Genomic DNA, 19,928 nt, shown 5'->3' with positions numbered 1-19,928 from the left:
TGAAAATCATGTTGGGTTTCCCCTGCAGTTACTTATCTGTGCGGGTTAAACAGCAGCCTGACTTGTAAGAACAGAAACATTTCAAGGGACTTTTTAAACTTCAAAGTAGTTTTCCTCTGTTACTGATTCACTCCCCCTCAGAGATTTTCAGACTGACGTTTTCCACTTCTGATTTGTGATTTGCATACAAGTTCTACTTCCTGCTGCAGAGCCTGTTCTGCAACTTACCTGAAAGAGAAAGAGAGAGAAAGAGAAAGGGGAGCGTAAAGGGAGAAAAGAAAACCAGAGATCCACAGGAAAAGAGTGTGCAGGAGAAAGCCCAACAGTCGCCCTCTACCCTTGATCAGTCCAGCGTCCAGTCCTGCTAGCCCCAAGGTAAGAGCTCTTAAAGATACTGCCACTCCTTGTCACAAATACTGTTTGTTACTAACCACTGACCCACTTTGCCTCTTATTTTTCTCTCTCTTCTTTCTGGGCTCTACTCTCCTTTTTATTTTGCCCATTTTAGCAAACAGTTTAGCAAACAGTGAGTTTGGCAAAGAGCTCACTGTGCTTCAGCTGCTTCGCTTTACAGATTTGGAGCAGGACTGTCTGTGAGTAAACACTCTGGAAATGGATGATATACGTAGTGTTTCTATGTCGTCCGAAGGGCCTAAGCATTTATATAGACGTCTGAAAAATGCAAGCGACGGGCCTGATCCTGGCTGGCCATTGCATGGGTGTGCCACTAGTAGGTAACTTGCAAGGAACTTTCACCTCTACTCCTCTGTGCCCTCCACACAGGGGTCAGCCAGTGAGCCTGCATTCTTCTGAGTGGTGGTACAGCTGTGCTCCCCAGGAGCTTCCAGGGGAATTGTGGCCCCGTTGGGACAGCGGTTTTTTTTACTGCCTGCCACACAGGCCCATGTCTCACTGCCTACTTGGCCATAATGAGGGGTTGTTTCCCGATAATCTAGGAATTGCCTAAAAGGCTGAAGAGCAAATCATTATGGAAAATGAATGAAGAAATAGGATTATAGACCAAGGTGAAACACTTGCAGCCTGATGTTAATATCAGAACAGATTGCAAGTGATCTGATATGAATTTGAAAAAATCAGCTATATACCTGATACATTAACATCGCTTTCAGAATACTCTGTTTGGCAACTCTTGCTGGCTAGTGAGAAAAGTAAATCTGCTCCATATACTGTGCCTTACAGCTGTAACTTCTGGGATGTGCCTAAAGAGTACCAATCTAGCCCTGTGTTAGCTGAGAATGTATTCCACTTAGAAGCATCTCATAAAAGCAAATCTTTTGCCACTGAAATAAAGAAAACACAATTACATTAAAATCAGTAATTCAGTGGTCAAAGTTATGGTTATGTTTTGATAAAATATGGCTTAGCATGCTCAAGGGGCCAGATCTAGTGCAGGCTGCATTTATTATAGTTCATATGCATGTGTGTGCTTATTTTGTGGACAGTTCAGGAATTATGATGTTAACGATTCATTTCCTTGTTTTCAAAAGCTTGCATTTTGTTATTGATGTGATATGCAAGCCTGTTGTTGTCATTTAGCAACATTAACTAGCATTTTAAATAATGTAGTAGTTGTTTTAGACCAGGGATCGGCAACCTTTGGCACGCAGCCTTATAGGAAAATCCACTGGCGGGCCAGGACGGTTTGTTTACCTGCAGTGTCTGCAGGTTCGACTGATCACACCTCCCACTGGCCAATGGGGGCTGCGGGAAGCAGCACGGGCCAAGGGATGTGCTGGCCGTCACTTCCCGCAGCCCCCCATTGGCCTGGAACAGCGAACCGCGGCCAGTGGAAGCTGCAATCAATTTGTTTTTGTCCTTTGACCCTGGTCATAGGTCCCAAATGGCTCCCCTGTTTGCAGCACTGCACACTGCTGAAAAGTTTTGGGCCTGACTTCACTTAGTTTTAGGAAGGCTGTGTCCAGTCTTTCTACAGAGCAAGCTGTAGCATTTCACTTCTTTATTTAGCCTTATATGGTCCCATTCCCATAGTGTCTGAGCACCTCAGAGGCTTAATGTATTTATCCTCTCAACATCATATGAATTAGGAAATACAGTTATCCCCATTTTATGGCTGGGGAACGTAGGGACTGAGACTCACTCAAGGTCACAAAGGAAGTGTGTTGTGGATCAGGGAAAAGAATCCCAGTCTTTTGACTCCCAGGCTAACATCATAATCACTGCACCATCTTTCCTGCCCAGCCCTCTTGCGCCTGGCTAAAGCATAAATTAATGTACATCCAAACCTTTCCAGATGAGTGTAACTTCCACCCCTTTATTTATGTATTGCATATCAGACCGGAAGAGGTTTTCACTTGTCCTAACATACCCTTTTCTATTGATTAACACACAAACATATGACTTTTTAATCAAATTGCTCTTCAACTCTCAAAGCTCTCTGAAAAAGAATGAGAGCACAAGCACCTTCTTTTTCTGCAGATTCCTTCCTCTCCCTTGTCAGAAGTTGTCTAATCAAAACCAGGCAGTTGGAGGTATTCTGTGGGGATGTGAATCTTGAGCTTCAAACTGGAAAATATATGGAATGCTTTTTGGTTGATTATGAAATCCTTAAACTGTAAAGATGGGTCTGAAGCTGACCCCCAGCTACAAACTCTCCCTGCTATTGAATTCTGGACCTAAGGCCTAGCTCTATTGACCTGGAAAAGTGAGTGTCTGCTCACTTTGTCCCCTGGAACTCCCGCCAGAGACATCCAAAGCAAACTGTGTCCAGAACAAGCATATGATGCAGTCGTTTTATTGTGAACATTGTGCTGTCCAGGACTGTTCCAACAGCACAGTCAGCACTCCCTTGGCTCTGATGTTTTCAGTTTATCTGGCAGGAGAAATGGAAGAACTTCTCTCAGTCTGGGAACTGTTGCACGGAAGTTTGGAAGAGTTTGGTCACAAGAGCTTGAGCCACTGTCTATCAGCTCACTTAAGACCAACTCTCCAAGGCTATTTATTTAATTAATCCATGTTACAAAACTTTGAGTATGGGACGAGGAAGGAACAAGAGGAGACACAGGCTGTTAATGGGATTTTTTTCCATTTATTTTTACAAAATTTGCTGCTAGAATGTTAATTCCCTTTACTAAAGGCCTCACTTTATGATTTGCAGGAGTCCATGCAAAAATTCAAGCTGGTTATCAGTAATCTTCAGTATAGCCATGGTAGAGTGACCATAGTTCCCTAAACTAAAAACGGGACACCAGGTAAGAGAGAGTCAGTGCTCACAGGCTGGCCCAGGCCCTGCCATGTGGGTATGGCCCAAGCTGGCTGGTGTCGCTGTTTGCCCAAGCCAATGTCCTGGACATCACAACTTTGGGGGGGCAAAACTGGACATTTGTCCCATTTGCTCTTGCCTGAACGTTCCTCCATAGCCCTCAATCAAGAGCAAATGGGACAAATGCCCAGTTTTGCAAAAAAAAAAAAAAAAAAGTCATGAAATCCGATACAGAGCTTAAAAAAGGGGACTGTCCTGGCCAAAACAGGACATATGGGCACCTTAAATCATGGGGGAATACTAAATTCTTGGAGCTTTCCGGCAATATGAAAATACCGACTAAAATAGTTCTATATATTTGAGGATGGGATTGGGCCATAAACTACATTCTCCAATTTGTCTCAGTGCTAGAGGAGGAATCAGATCATGGTTTGCTGAGGGTGTTTTGATATGCTGAAGGACTCCTTTATCTCAGTTCTTGACAACAGGGGCTCAAGTAAGTTGTCTGTCTTGTGCTCTATTTTCAGCATATGTTAAATAGAAAAATGTCAAGAGAAATTGCATGAAAATCTACAGCATGAGAATATAACAACAGGATCAAGGTCTCAGTTTTACATCTTTTCTAAAAGCTGGGACCTCCAGCAGAATAGTAACATCATACTGAAGCACTGATTCGGTATAGACTTGGAAGGAAGAATGTTACTTACTGAAACATCAACATTGCAAACCACATGTGGGTTTTCTTTTGGAAATTTCCACCAAAATATGGACTGAGCCTGCTGCCAGCATCACCCCAGAAGTGGATAGGGTTCCCTGGCATGCAATGTTTTCACTTATCCCTTGGGTAGCCTCTTGCACAGGGCTTCTGCAATTTAAAGCTGCTTTCTCCCACCAAAACCAGTGAGAGAGGATGATAGAATCATAAAAATGTAGGGCTGAAAGGGACCTTGAGAGGTCATCTACTCCAGCTCCTTGCACTAAGACAGGACCAAGTATACCTAGACCCTCCCAGACAGGTGTTTGTCCAACCTGTTCTTAAAAACCTCCAGTGATGGAGATTCCACAACATCCCTAAGTAACCTATGCCAGTGCATAACTATCCTTAGGGTTAGAAATAATGATACCCAGTGGCATATAAACCAAGCCCTAAAGAAAATTTGCAATCTCAGTGCCCAATAAATGGGCCAGAGAAGATGGATTTCTCAAACATTGCATACAATGGGTTTAATTCACATCCTCTGACACAGGGTAGCCAAAACTGCACCCCTATACACCAGCCAGAGCCACAGAACCTGAGGGATTAAGATTCTAGGCACACAGACACTATGGTGATGAGTGTGGTGTAAAAACAGACATACCATAGGAAAGGAGAGAGCATTTCTGTTGTCATGTCCACTGAGGATAAGACAGGAGGTGACTGGTTTAATATGCAGGAAGGGGTATTTAGGTTGGATGTAACTTAGTAAATTACTAAGGTGTTTCAAATATTCCCTTGAGATTTTATATTAACCCCTGCTCCTTGAATGCTCACCTGAAAATGACCTATATATCTAGTGGGCCTTGAATCAGATGCTTGATTCTTCCCAACAGGTCATTTCCTCACTCGGCCGGTAATGTTATCAGTGTTGGTGTTAGACTGATGGCTGTTGAAGACAGACTTTCCAACTGGAGTGGTTTTCTGGTGTTTTGATATGCTTGCTTCAGTGGCCATCAAAGAGACAACAGAGAGATTCAGCCTTGATTAATTTGTTTCTGTAATTTGCCATGTTCAGATGTTTGATAATTACAGATAATAATGGTGTTAAGTCACGATGATTTATAAAGCCAATAGAGTTATGCCCATTTACACCACAGATTAATTTGCCCTTTATGATCCAAGATAGATACCAAGGGGAACTTCTTATGAAAGAACAGATGCTATTCAATGGTGGGAGGAGAGTTGGTAATGTGAATAAAGTCTAGAGATGTCCCTTATGGCCCCTTAATCTGGCTTTCACCCATGTGAGAAGTATGCCATTACGCAGGTCGTTTCTTCACTTGGGGGTTGGTTCAAGGTTGCCCACAAATCATACACATCCCAACTAAATCTCCGGTCACAAAGCAAGTATGCGCAAGCATGCCATGGCCGATGACCCTTGTAGCCAGATTTACAAAGGTATTTAGATGCCTAAATATGCATACAAGCAATTTATTTCAAGTTGGCACCTAGTCTGCTTAGGTACTTCTGTAAATATCACTAGGCACCTATCTGCAGCATTAGGTGCGTGAATACCTTTGTTAAACCTGGCCTTAACTCATCTTCCCAGATGAATCATCTGATCGCAGTGCAAGAATAATGGGGGCAGTGATATAACCCCATGGTTCTCAATCAGGAATACACGTACCCTTGGGGGTGTGCAGAGATCTTCCAGGGAGGTGCATCAACTCATCTAGATATTTGCCTAGTTTTAGAACAGGCTACATAAAAAGCACTAGCAAAGTCAGTACAAACTAAAATTTCATACAGATAATGACTTGTCTATACTGCTCTCCATACTATACACTGAAATGTAAACAGAATATTTATAGTGCAATTGATTTATTTTATAATTATACGGTAAAAATAAAGTAAGCAATTTTTCAGTAATAGAGTACGGTGACACTTTGGTATTTTTGTCTGATTTTTGTAAGCAAGTAGTTTTTAAGTGAGGTGAAACTTGAGGGTACATAAGACAAATCAGACTCCTGAAAGGGGTACAGTGGTCTGGAAAGGTAGAGAGCCATTAATATAACTAACCTTCCCAGGCAACTATCACATCATTGCTATTGCAAAGAATGGAGTAAAGCAAGTCCCCATCTTAATCCTGTGCCAACTATGAGAACTCAAAGTTTTCCTTTTAGAGTCACATGCATTATTACTGTCACAGGACACTGACTCAGCTAAAAGTGGCAATCATGTTTATGGCTTAAGGGAAAAGGATACAAACCACAGGAAAACTGTATGATGTTAGTGAGCTTACTGTCAGGATTTCAAGCATGGATACCTGCAATAAAAAGGAGTCTAGTTAGTACTGCACTTTGTTCTCTGGCCTGCGTCTAAGTATCTGACAAAGCAGCTACATGTGCTGTGTGTTAGTGTTTCCCAATAACTGCTCTGAGAGCTTGTCTACATTGGGAAATTTACCAGCATAGTTATACTGGTATAATTATAAACTATATGTGTAACTATGGTGGTAAATTACCCTCTGTAGAAAAACCTGAAGTTACACTATGGAGAAATCCTTTCTATAGACGTACAGCCTTGGCGTTGTGGAGAATAATTTTGCCTGGCCACATCTCCTTTTCAGAGAAGCACAACCTGAAACCTCCCTGTGCCAGAGGTGGTTTTGCTGTGTGACATATGCGTCACGTCACTGGCTCTATGCTGCTTCAGGATCATAGTTACAGAGAACTGATCAACGTGGAGGGTACAAGTAGGGTTTGGCCTATGTAATGCAGTAGTATTACACACTGGCCACAAAGCACTCAAGGATCTGGCCTAAAATCTCCATTTTTGGGTCTTCCTTGTGGCTATGCCTTGTGAAGATTTTGGTGATTTTTATCACATTAGCGCCTACCACCTTAATAAGCTACATATACTCTCTGAAGTGGTTGGGTTTGAAGATGTGAAAGTTAAAAGAGCTGAAATCTGCCAGAATTCTTGCTACGTGTACGTCCCTTTCGCAACGATTTTCCTCTGAGGAAAGTCAAATTGGATTTATTTCAATTTTTACATTGTACTATTTCCGTTATGCTACTGCAAAAGAACAAGACTTGGGGGGACATTTTAGAGCAATGAACTGGAATTGACAATTAGTCTTCCACAGTTTGACCAAGAATTAACCGTAAAGAGCATGTTTTTACTTCTTCAAATTAAAGGTACACATTTTTGGAAAAAGAGCTACTGAAACCAGAATGGAGTTAAGACTTTTTTCAGTCAGACACAGAACATGATATTTCTCAATGATCTTGCTTGACTGTTTTAAATTCTTTGTTCATTGGAACATACTCTTTATGTACTTTTTTTACTGGATATTGTAACTGAAGTACATTGCTTCTTGGTTTACTAGAAGCTCTTTAATAGTGCATGTTTATGATTATTAAGGCTTTAAAACAAATTCAGTTGTTGGCAGATGTTGCCATTTGCTTTGCTATGAGCTTTTGTCCCACTCATCTTTATTGATTGTCCTAGTTTGGTTTCTGGCTTCTTCCAATAGGACAGAAGTAAAACTGTAAAGGAGGTGGTTTATATCACCCAATTTCCTCACTCTGTCCATTGGAAGCCCTGAGGATGCCAGAACTGTATACAGAATTTGCCCATAACAGCCTATTATCTATCAGGTTGTTGACTGTTGCAGCCTTTTATAAGGTGTTGGCTTACATAGCTTCATTTAACTTCTTATTTACATTATAATTTCAAATAAAGCCTATTGAGGCCCACTCTGAAATATCAAAGGCCAATTGAGAGTGGTCATGCTATCCAGGAATCGGTACTTTTTTCAGATAACTTTAGGTTGAGCATAGAATGTTTTGTGTAGTTGTGTAATGGGGCAGGTAGTTCTAATTCCTCAAAGTTGGTATAGTTATAATGCATGCTTTGGACCTGGCTGCTACTGTAATGCTACTGTAATAACAATGCTATATTAGCAGCAAAGAGTCCTGTGGCACCTTATAGACTAACAGACGTTTTGGAGCATGAGCTTTCGTGGGTGAATACCCACTTCGTCAGATGCATGTAGTGGAAATTCCCAGGGGCAGATATATATATATGCAGGCAAGCTAGAGATAATGAGGTAGTTCAATCAGGGAGGATGAGGCCCTATTCTAGCAGTTGAGGTGTGAAAACCAAGGGAGGAGAAACTGGTTCTGTAATTGGCAAGTCATTTACAGTCTTTGTTTAATCCTGAGCTGATGGTGTCAAATTTGCAGATGAACTGAAGCTCAGCAGTTTCTCTTTGAAGTCTGGTCCTGAAGTTTTTTTGCTGCAGGATGGCCACCTTAAGGTCTGCTATAGCGTGGCCAGGGAGGTTGAAGTGCTCTCCTGAGGGGTTAGAGCAGATGCGGTTGTACCTTGGTGCTTGGCTGTAGACAATGGATCGTGTGATGTGCCCACATCTGCTCTAACCCCTCAGACAGAGACCAACACCTACAAAATCTCCACCAAGCATTCTCAAAACTACAATACCCGCATGAGGAAATAAGGAAACAGATCAACAGAGCCAGATGTGTACCCAGAAGCCTCCTACTGCAAGACAAACCCAAGAAAGAAACCAACAGGACTCCACTGGCCATCACATACAGTCCCCAGCTAAAACCTCTCCAACGCATCATCAGGGACCTACAACCCATCCTGGACAATGATCCCACACTTTCACAGGCCTTAGGTGGCAGGCCAGTCCTCACCCACAGGCAACCTGCCAACCTGAAACATATTCTCACCAGTAACTGCACACCGCACCATAGTAACTCTAGCTCAGGAACCAATCCATGCAACAAACCTCGATGCCAACTCTGCCCACATAAGTACACCAGCGACACCATCACAGGACCTAACCAGATCAGCCACACCATCACTGGTTCATTCACCTACACGTCCACCAATGTAATATACGCCATCATATGCCGGCAATACCCCTCTGCTATGTATATCGGCCAAACTGGACAGTCGCTACAGAAAAGAATAAACGGACACAAATCAGATATTAGGAATGGCAATATAAAAAAACCTGTAGGAGAACACTTCAACCTCCCTGGCCACGCTATAGCAGACCTTAAGGTGGCCATCCTGCAGCAAAAAAACTTCAGGACCAGACTTCAAAGAGAAACTGCTGAGCTTCAGTTCATCTGCAAATTTGACACCATCAGCTCAGGATTAAACAAAGACTGTGAATGGCTTTCCAATTACAGAACCAGTTTCTCCTCCCTTGGTTTTCACACCTCAACTGCTAGAACAGGGCCTCATCCTCCCTGACTGAACTACTTCATTATCTCTAGCTTGCCTGCATATATATACCTGCCCCTGGGAATTTCCACTACATGCATCTGACGAAGTGGGTATTCACCCATGAAAGCTCATGCTCCAAAACGTCTGTTAGTCTATAAGGTGCCACAGGACTCTTTGTGCTTTTACAGATCCAGACTAACACGGCTACCCCTCTGATAATTAATGCTATATTAAAACATTATGAAAGTAATTTGGCTGGAACAGTTTTACTGGCAACACCGTAAATGATGACTTACGATTTGGATCCCTATTGAATTCTGGAAGGGCATCTGAAATTCCATATAACCTGTACCATTCAATCTAGGTTATTACATCATCAGAAAAAGGGAACCTTAAAGAACAACAAACTTTTCAAAATGTCTGTAAACTCCCAGTAACCTGAGTTAACAGTATCCATGTAATAACCAAATGGATGAATGGCTTTGGATGAAATAAGAACCAGCAATTGGAGACTGGCTTTCGTCATTAAGTTTAGGTCAGGACTCAAAGTTCTTTAGTTTGGCTGAGAAGAAGAGTTTAGACCATGGGCAGCAAGGTGGGGCCTCATTATCAGGTCTGGATCCAAAACGTGCAGTTGGTCCCAACTCTGGAACAAGCTGAACCAAATCCCCAGATCAGAATACCCTAAACTTTCTCTCTGGAAATAACATAAGACAGGCTGCCCTTCCAGACTCAGCAGGAACGAACACAAAGTACCAGAAATACCCTTAAATTTCTCTCTTTTCTGAAATGTGATTCTCAGAACTTTAATCAGTATTCCTGGTTAACCTTTGATACAAAGTCGTTATTTCTGGATTTTTAACTGTACTGCACTCTTTCAATGGGAATCATTTTTCTTGTTTTCCAGTTTGTTGGAAAATCCTGGCACCAAATTAAGAAAGTTGATTCATATTTTCACAGTCTTCACAAAAACTTGAAATGGCCTCCACTGCAGGTTAGTCCAAGGCTATTGCTCAATGCATTTATTTCTTCATCAAAAGTCAACCAAGCAGTTATGTATTCTTACTGTTGATCTGTCTTTAAAAACATATCACTGCTCTGTCATATTCTGTCTTTAAAGTTTCACTTTGTGGTCCCAAATCATAACATTGAAGATATGTTTGTCTTTATAGTGACTCCAGAATTTTATATTGTTTGTTCTTCCCTTTTCAGGCACCGTTATGAGTCGAAGCATACCAGTTGAAGTTGATGAATCTGCATTCCTGTCCCCATTTCCAGAAAATTCACTAGAAGAGGCTTTGAAACCTTCTGTTGAAAATATGGACAATTTGGTACCTTTAGGACCATATCCAGCTCAAATGTCTCAAAATTCCTTGGCTGATCAGTCACATTTATGTAAATCCTCAGAGCTTGCAAATTATCATCAGCCTGAACCGCACGATGAAGCGATGGAGGATTATGACAGCAGTCTTTGGGTAAGATATCAGGATTCTGGAAAGGATGTGTCTTCCTGTGCTTCCAGTGAATCAGAGTCTGGGATGCTCCCACCTCAGTCTCATCTTTTAGCTATGGAAAAAACAAGTAAGCTATTGAGATCTCAGCTTTCAACTGATTCTCCTGACACTGGACGTGACTCTTGTAAATCAAACAAAAGTTTTTCTGATGTTTCGCAGAATTCACTTGATGACAAAAGCCAAGAAAATTTACAGTCACATCAGCCATCAAATAACAGAGCACCATTTGACCTGCCAACTGTAGACACCGGATATGATTCTCAGCTTTGGGATGTCATGGGAATCAGGCAGTTAGAACCTCCGTTACCACTTACATCTGTGTTTAACCCCCAGGACCTTCCAGGACCATTAATATCCAGAGAGTTTCTCAGAATTGAACCTCAGCAGTATCCTGTATACCAACAAATGCTGCACCATAATGTTTCTCCACAAGCTCACTGGAACCTCAGATACCATTGTCCAGTTGTTCCACACCACCAAAATCCATGTAAGTTAATGTAATTGACCAGCATTTAATATCCTTTTCTATGGTATCACCCTCTTAGCTCCAAACTATACTTTAATTCGTTGGTATTTCTACTGTACTTCCTTCACAGGATGCATCTATTGTTTTCTAACACCTATTACCAACCCCTTTCTCTTCCTAAATGTTAGCATGATGTCAGTGAATTCGCTAAGGTAGAACCTTCAATTCAAATAAATCAGTCCTAGGCCTCAAAGTTCACTCAGCAGAACACAGCTGGTGCTACTGCAGAGAAGTTATTCTTTCCCAGTCATGCATTTTGTGTTCCAGCTTCCTTGCTGTTGTTTTTATGTTCTGGTCATTTCTCTCCTCCTTGCATCACTTAATTTTCTGGAGAAGAAGAGCTAAATTCATAATATCCTCTTGCTGCTTCCCTCTGTCCCTGTCTATCTCCTCCTCACACAGACATTGAGTGCGGCTGTACACTAACAGATCGGGTACAGTTTGTTTTAAAATGTGAACTAGGGGAGGATCCCCACAGAGAAGTCAAAGCAATATTTCAATCACATCCAAAGGACAAACATCAAATGGCTGGAATGCATTTGGTCAGGACCAACAAGCTGGCAACTGTGGTCCTCCTGTTACATGCACAGTGCAGCATAAATCACCTCCTGGCAGCTTTTTAAATTTCAAGTGGTTATTGAGCAATCACAGTCCACAATAAGGCTTTGCACTTACTGCATTCTATTATGTATTTTCTAGATAATAACAATATACTGTATTGTGTTCACAGGCTGTAATCTAGCCCTGAGCACCTGCTATCTGCCATTCATGAAAGAACAGTAAAACTGCTTTTGATGTCAAAGAAATTCTCTCAGCAAAGGTATTCGCCCAAGGCCTGTTACTTTACGTATTCATTATATGATGCACTTGATGTCAGAAACCATGGATACGTGATTCCACTGTGTTTGCGATAAGTAATGTTTCTTCTTTGAATGGTGGTTCCTATGTGTATTCCACATATGGCATACGCATGTGCACAAGTCCAGAATTTTTTGCGGGCAGTGTCCATTGGCGCACACTTGTGCCATAGATCTCCTTGTGTTCCAAACCGGGGTTATAAAAGGTGGTGCAGGCTGACTCTTCTCCAGCTCTGTCTTGTCGCTGTGTGACTCAATTAGAAGTTTTGGTGTCCTCAGTTCCTTTTTTACTATAGTGTTGCTGTAAGATATCTTCTATATTTAGTTTTAATAGTCGTAGTAGTTCTTATAGTATAGTATACATAGTGTAGTTAGATAGTGTTCTTCCCCACTTTCTTCCCTTCCCCCTTCCCACTTCTGCCCCCCCCCCGGGGACTTCTCCCTCCAAGAAGTCTGGAGTTACACCCTGAGTCCTGCAGTTCAAAGACTGTGTTTCCTGCCCTCACTTCTTTTCAGTGAGCAATGAACATCGGTGTTACCTCTACTGCCCGGGGGAGGCTCATATTTCTGCCAAGTGCAGCATCTGCTGCTCTTTTCCCCCAGAACTTGTAAGGGTCTGGACCTGAGACTCAAAAAGCATTTTTCACAAAGAAGGCAATGAAGCCCCAATTAGATGCAAGCCAGGGGCAACCCCCCACTATATATCAGTCTTATCAAAAGGGCAGCACCCCTCTGAGCATGAGCTCGGGAACAGAGGTTAAGACTGGTAAGCCTAAGGAGAAGGGCTCAGAGGAGAGCAAATGGCATTCCCATAGACATAAGGATAAGTGATCTTATCCTCATTTAAAACTGTCTCAAAGAGAAAAGATCCCTCCCTGACCCCAACAAAGTCAGGAGAGCCAGTGCACGTAAGTGCTCAGGATTTAGGCCCAAGTAAATCTTTTTGACAGGAGAAAGAGGTACACAAAGGTACAGATCTGACAGTTCCAACATCTGCTCTGATGGTGGAGGGTCAGAATAAAGATTTCTTGGTGCTCTCATCCACTTCTAGAGCTGATGCAGTACCAGTAGCAACATGGCCGTGGCGGGAGCCAACCACCACAGTAACCAGGGAGACTCCAGTTCCAGTGGCTCTGCCAGTGGGCAATCAGAGACTTACATCTCCCCAGAGAGCATCTTTGCTCTTCCCTATACGCATTCACCCCTTTCTTCAGGACCATCTCTATTCCAGGACACCAGAGGAAGATAATTCTGGTGAGGCAGGGTTGTTCTCCCATCCCACCTTGAGGCACTACCATCGGTACTGTCAGTTCCACTGGAGATAAGTTTTCTCTTCTGATGATTCTGAGGCCCTGCAGGAGTCTCTGCTGCATCAGGCAGAGGTAGCATGAGACAAGAGTCCCAGAAGATTGGGGTTCTGGGGTATCCTATGCTATGGGGTCCTCTTCTGCCAGTTGATCCATACTACTGTCAATATTGGAGACAGCAAAAATCCTACCCTACCAAGAATCAGTGCAGGAGTCCTATTTGCCATTGCCCAGACACCTGCAATCGGTCCTGTCAGAATATTCAAAAGGGGAAAATGAGCCAGATGCACCAGTTCCAGCAATCCCGGGAGCAATCTTGTCATCTTCACTGGAGAGGGGATTACTCTATCTCCTCCAGACAACTTCAAACAATAACACAAGCTCATGCACAGGGTGGTTCCAGAGTTACAGATTCAGCTTGAGGAAGTCCAGGAGCCTCAGCTCAGTTTACTAGACATTATGCAGCCAATCCAGTTGTCCTCCCCATCAACAAGGCCATCATGGACCCAGTAAAAGTAGTTTGGCACACTCCTGCTTCTTGTGCTCCCACCCCGAAGAAGGCCAAGAAGTATTGCCTTGTTCCACCCAAAGGGGAGAGTTTTTGTCCTCTCACCTACCACTTAACTATTTGGTGGTGCAGGTGTCTATAGAACAGTCCAAGCAACAGCACCCAAAGGCTACTCCCTCTGATAATGGCCATTGTTATGAGGAGATACTTGTGGTAACAATCCCAGATTTCCCTAGAGAGCTGCAAAGTACCATCCAAGATCTGTCCTCAGGAGCCACCACACAAGAGACAGGAGGTTTATAGACCCAAGAACCCAGCCTCTGCAACATTCACTGCCACATCACACTCTAACCTGAAGCGAAGAGTTTCTTTTGATGGTACTCATTCCCCTCCTCTGGTATTCAGAGGCCAGCTTACCCAATTTGCCAAAAACTGGAGATCCCTAAGATCCCTGGAGACAAATAGGTATTAGAAACTATTTGTGGTGGCTATCTAATCGAGTGTCTGATGCCTCGTACATACAAACCCCTTTCCCAGTTCCTGTTCAGGGACCACTCTCATGAGGATATTCTATTCTAGAACTCCCTTCTCTTCAAGGAAGCCATAGAAAAGGTTCCAGCTCAACATCGAGGGAAGGGATTCTATTCCCCTTACTTCTTCATCCCCAAGAAGAATGAAGGATGGAGGCTGATTCTCAGTTGGAAGCAGTCTGAATGGGCTCATTTGAAAACTAAAATTCTGCACAAAATCCTTGGCACCAATACTTCCCTCATTAGAAAAGGACACCTGGGTCATTGCTCTCAATATGAAAGATGCATATTTTCACACAGACATCCATATAGCCCATAGGAGGTTCCTCAGGTCCCTCTCCAGTGCAGATCATTACCAATTCAGAGTCCTCTCCTTTGGTCTAGCTACAGCTCCCTGGATCTTTACAAAGCTTTTTTCAATAGTGGATGAGAAGAGAAGAATTTACAGTCTTGCCTCACCTCGACCACTGTCTTTTGATGGGCAGTTCCTATGAGCAAATCCAGTGGCAACCAGTGTAATACTCAGCCTTCTGCCTTCCCTAGGTGTCTGTGTCAATCATAGAAAATCCACATTGACCCCCATAAGATTCATAAACTTTATAGGGGTGGCATTAGACTCAACTACACCAAGAGCTTAGCTACCTCTCAAAGGGTTCAGGTTATGCATGATTTCATACATCAGGTCACTATCAGACCCAGGATTTCAGACAGAACTTGCCTTTTCCTCCTTGGTCACATGGTCTCATCCACACATGTGACACTGTTCACCAGGCTTCATCTTTGCTGCCTACAAGCCTCTCCACATACTCACCAGAGAAGGATAACATAAACGGCAAAGTGACACTACCATCCAAAGTTTTAGACACTCTTGTCTAGTGGAAAAAAACCAGAGAGAGTTCATATGGGGACACTAACTCCCGAGGCAATTACTGTTACTGACAGCCTCTTGGGCTGGGATGCTCACATGGGTGACCATCTGGCACAAGACATCTGGCCTCTACAGAAGTCCAGAATGCGTATCAATTTACTAGAACTCCAGATAGTCTGTCAAGCCTGTGACATCTTCCTCCCACTCATCCGACCGTTCAAACTGACAATGGTATTTTATACAAACAAGTGTGGAGGAATGAGATCTCTCCCACTGTGCATAGAGGCAATCACCCTCTGGAATTGGTGCATCCGCCATGGCATAACCCTATCAGCAGCATATTTACCAGAGGTGCAAAACTCCCTAGTGCAGTGGTTCTCAATCAGGGGTACATTTAGCCCTGGGGTACTCAGAGATCTTCCAGGGAGTACTCAACTCATTTAGACAGTGTTTCTCAACCTGGCAATTGCAGGGGGGGTCGAGGGATGGGTTTAGGGCATGTCGCAAATGCCAGCATTAAGGAGTGGCAAGCAGGGTAATTACCCGGGGTAACACGCCACAGGGAGCTCAGTGAGGCTAAGTTACATGCTTCAGACCTTCTGCCTGGGTTTGGGCTTCAGACGAAGTTCACGAGTGAAAAACAGGCTCAAATATATTTGAGTCAGCAATTTTTCAGTAATAGTGTGCTGTGACACTTCTGTATTTTTCTGTCTGCTTTTGTAAGCAAATAGTTTTTAAGTGAGGTGAAATTTGGGGTACACAAGACAAATTAGACTCCTGAAAGGGGTACAGTATTCTGGGAAAGTTGAGAGCCACTGCCCTAGCGGACTGCCTGAGAAGACACATTTCTGCAAATCACAAATGGAAGAGTCATAATTCAGTTCTCAATGATACCTTACCCAATGGGAAATGCCAACCTGTCACCTTTCTGCCTTGTGGGAGAACAGGAAACTTCCTTGGTACTATTTAGAGTAGTCCTGGGCAAGGACTTGATGGGAGATCTCTACTGGTGTTATGGAAGAATCACCTGGTATATGCTTTCCTTCCCATCCCACTGGTAGCACAAGATCTGCTGAGGCTCTCAGTTCACCTGTGAAAATCCCCACATTGCCCCACTTTCTAACACAGCACATGGGCAGGTTCACTACCTCAATTTGGAACTGCTACATCTCAGGGCCTGGTACTTAGATGGGCATCAGAAAGAGATCACTTATTCTATAAGGGTGCAATCCATGCTTAACCAAGTTAGAAAAGAGTCTACAAGATGCCGTTACTTAGCAAAATGGAAGTTTCTCTCCCCTTGGGCTTACCAATGCAACTTGTCTCCAGAATCTGCTGGTATCCCTTCTATCTTAGAGCATCTACTTACCCTTTAGTCTTTGGGTCTCATGCTCAGTTCCCTGCGAGTGCATTTAGCAGCAATCAGTACGTTCCAGTGGATAATCATACAATATTTACTCATCCTGTTACAACTAGATTTCTGATGGGGAGTCTCAGATCCTTTCCACCATTGATGAAGTTCATACCTCAATTTTATTTTGTCACTCACCAGTTTCCCTTTTAAGCCTCCAGCCACATGCATCTGTCTGTGAAGGGGGCATTTCTACTAGCCATAATGTCAGCCAGAAGAATCAGACTCACCCTATGCTACCTTCTGTAAAGAAAAGGTCTTGTTATGACCACACCCTAGATTCATTCCTAAATTAGTTTCTGAGTTTTATATGACAGGTAATCCGTTTACCATTTTTCCCCCCCAAAAAACTGCATACCTCAAATGAAGAGAGATGGATGCATTCTCTAGATATCTGAAGGGCTTTGACCTTTTATCTGCAAGTAACAAAGGATGTTGAGAGACACCTAAGCTATTTGTTTCTATATTAGCGGTCAAAGGATCAAGCTATATTGACAGAGCTTTTCACAATGGCTCTTTGTTGTATTACCCTTTGATACTATCACATTCCAGGGTGCAATCCAGACCAGTAAGGGGTTGTCACCACTTGCCCTGCAGCTTTGATGCCTCATTTTGCTGTTGCAGATCCCAAGTGGGCCACTCACAAACAGGCACACAGCATGCAGATCATGCCTTCAGTGTCTGTGTATAGCTACCAGAAGATGGTCCAGAAGCTCTGATTAACAACACACACTCTCTGGCTTCCAGGAGCCTTGGTTACTATCTGCAGGGTGACCCCAACACACAGCCAGCCCCAAAAATTCCCAAAAACATATGTTCTCTGCTGTCCAGCCCTTTACTGGACAGTGCGGATATTAAAGTTCTGTTGCCCCTGTAAGGGGTCAATATACAATAGTTTGCTACTTTAACTGGAGTTGTCAAAACAATTCAGTTTAATCAAAACTAATCCAATGCTGTGTTTAAAGAATAAAACAAGTAAATCTAACTACAAAGAGAGAGATTTTAAGTGAGTACAAGTACAAGTCAGAAATGATTACAAGAGAAATAAAGATAAAACACTTTCTAGTAACTAAAATGTAACAAACCAGATTTGGTTCAAGTAAAATCCTTATCAAATAGTCCCAGCAACAGGACTGACCAAATTCTCAGATCAGAACCCCATCCAAAGTCCAAAGGCTGGTTCCTCTGTCATTTTAGGTGAAAGGGAGATAAGGAAAAAAAGAGAATTTCTGGGCTGTTTTTGTCTCTGACTTTTATAGTCCAGCACCCTTTGAAATGCATTTTCCTGAGGGTTACCCCTAGATAAATTTCCTTCCTTCTGTGAGGATGGAGACATGGATTCTTGTGGTGAAAGAAGTTCCACAGTATTGCTTACTAAAATATGGGTCGATCTGTTCCTGCCCATCTTCACTGCCAAAGAATGACCACTTGACCAGTGATTGCCAATCAGCTATGATGACATCTGGCTATAGGAATTAGCTTGTCCTTTGTCTCTGAAAAACAGGTTTATCCCCTTCCCAAACTTGTCTGATAAACACATCTCAGTCATAATTTTAGCTTATGTTATAAATTCACATATTACATAGCAACACACACTTCACCATATTATTGACCAGTGAGTTGTTAGTTTTCAAATCAGAGAATCATAGAATATCAGGGTTGGAAGGGACCTCAGGAGGTCATCTAGTCCAACCCCCCTACTCAAAGCAGGACCAATCCCCAACTAAATCATCCCAGCCAGGGCTTTGTCAAGCCTGATCTTAAAAACCTCTAAGGAAGGAGATTCCAGCACCTCCCTAGGTAACCCATTCCAGTGCTTCACCACCCTCCTAGTGAAAAAGTTTTTCCTAATATCCAACCTAAACCTCCCCCACTGCAACTTGAGACCATTACTCCTTGTTCTATCATCTGCTACCATTGAGAACTGTCTAGATCCATCCTCTTTGGAACCCCCATGCAGGTAGTTGAAAGCAGCTATCAAATCCCCCCTCATTCTTTTCTTCTGCAGACTAAATAATCCCAGTTCCCTCACCCTCTCCTCATAAGTCATGTGCTCCAGCCCTCAAATCATTTTTGTTGCCCTCTGCTAGACTCTTCCTAATTTTTCCACATCCATCTTGAGTGTGGGACCCGAAACTGGACACAGTACTCCGGATGAGGCCTCACCAATGCCGAATAGAGGGGGATGATCATGTCCCTCAATCTGCTGGCAATGCTCCTACTTATACAGCCCGAAATACCTTTGCAATAAGGGCACACTGTTGACTCATATCCAGCTTCTCATCCACTGTAACGCCTAGGTCCTTTTCTGCAGAGCTGCTGCCTAGCCACTTGGTCCCTAGTCTGTAGCAGTGCATGGGATTCTTCTGTCCTAAGTGCAGGACTCTGCACTTGTCTTTGTTGAACCCAATCCTCTAATTTGTCTAGGTCCTTCTGTATCCTGTCCTTACCCTCCAGCGTATCTACCACTCCTCCCAGTTTAGAGTCATCTGTGAACTTGCTGAGGGTACAATCCATGGCATCCTCCAGATCATTAATGAAGATATTGAACAAAACCAACCCTTGGGGCACTCAGGCTGCCAGCTAGACATGGAGCCATTGATCACTACCTGTTAAGCCCAATAATCTAGCCAACTTTCTATTCACCTTATAGTCCATTAATCTAGCCCATACTTCTTTAACTTGCTGACAAGAATACTGTGGGAGACCGTATCAAAAGCTTTGCTAAAGTCAAGGAATAACACATCCACTGCTTTCCCTTCATCCACAGAGGCAGTTATCTCATCATAGAAGGCAGTTAGGCTAGTGAGGCATGACTTGCCCTTGGTGAATCCATGCTGGCTGTTCCTGATCAGTTTCCTCTCCTCGAAGTGCTTCAAAATTGATTCCTTGAGGACCTGCTCCATGATTTTTCCAGGGACTGAAGTGAGGCTGACTGGCCTGTAGTTCCCCAGGTGGTCCTCCTTCCCTTTTTTAAAGATGGGCACTACATTAGCCTTTTTCTAGTCATCCAGGACCTCCCCCAATCGCCATGAGTTTTCAAAACATAATGGCTAATGGCTCTGCAATCACATCCGCCAACTCCTTTAGCACCCTCGGGTGCAGCGCATCCGGCCCCATGGACTTGTGCTCATCCAGCTTTTCTAAATAGACCTTAACCACTTCTTTCTCCACAGAGGGCTGGTCACCTCCTCCCCATGCTGT

At 43.2% G+C, this 19,928-nt stretch overlaps 1 protein-coding gene across 3 annotated transcripts in view; it reads left to right on the top strand.

The window, feature by feature from the left end:
* Positions 1-235: 235 nt before the first annotated feature.
* The window catches only part of TRAF3IP2 (TRAF3 interacting protein 2), a 39,387-nt gene continuing 19,694 nt past the window's right edge, over positions 236-19,928 (top strand). Inside the window, exons 1-4 of one of the 3 annotated variants that reach the window (XM_030556139.1) lie at positions 236-375; positions 10,111-10,197; positions 10,416-10,678; positions 11,051-11,204. In XM_030556139.1, the coding sequence (XP_030411999.1) occupies positions 10,182-10,197; positions 10,416-10,678; positions 11,051-11,204 (433 nt within the window). In that variant the 5' untranslated portion in view covers positions 236-375; positions 10,111-10,181. Of the gene's footprint in view, positions 376-10,110; positions 10,198-10,415; positions 11,205-19,928 lie in introns of all 3 variants that reach the window. The other 2 variants (XM_030556137.1, XM_030556138.1) reach the window with 2 other exon arrangements.

This window comes from Gopherus evgoodei, chromosome 3, assembly GCF_007399415.2.
Source record: "Gopherus evgoodei ecotype Sinaloan lineage chromosome 3, rGopEvg1_v1.p, whole genome shotgun sequence".
In the NCBI taxonomy this organism is placed as follows: domain Eukaryota; kingdom Metazoa; phylum Chordata; order Testudines; family Testudinidae; genus Gopherus; species Gopherus evgoodei.
This window is presented reverse-complemented; position numbering and strand designations above follow the sequence as displayed.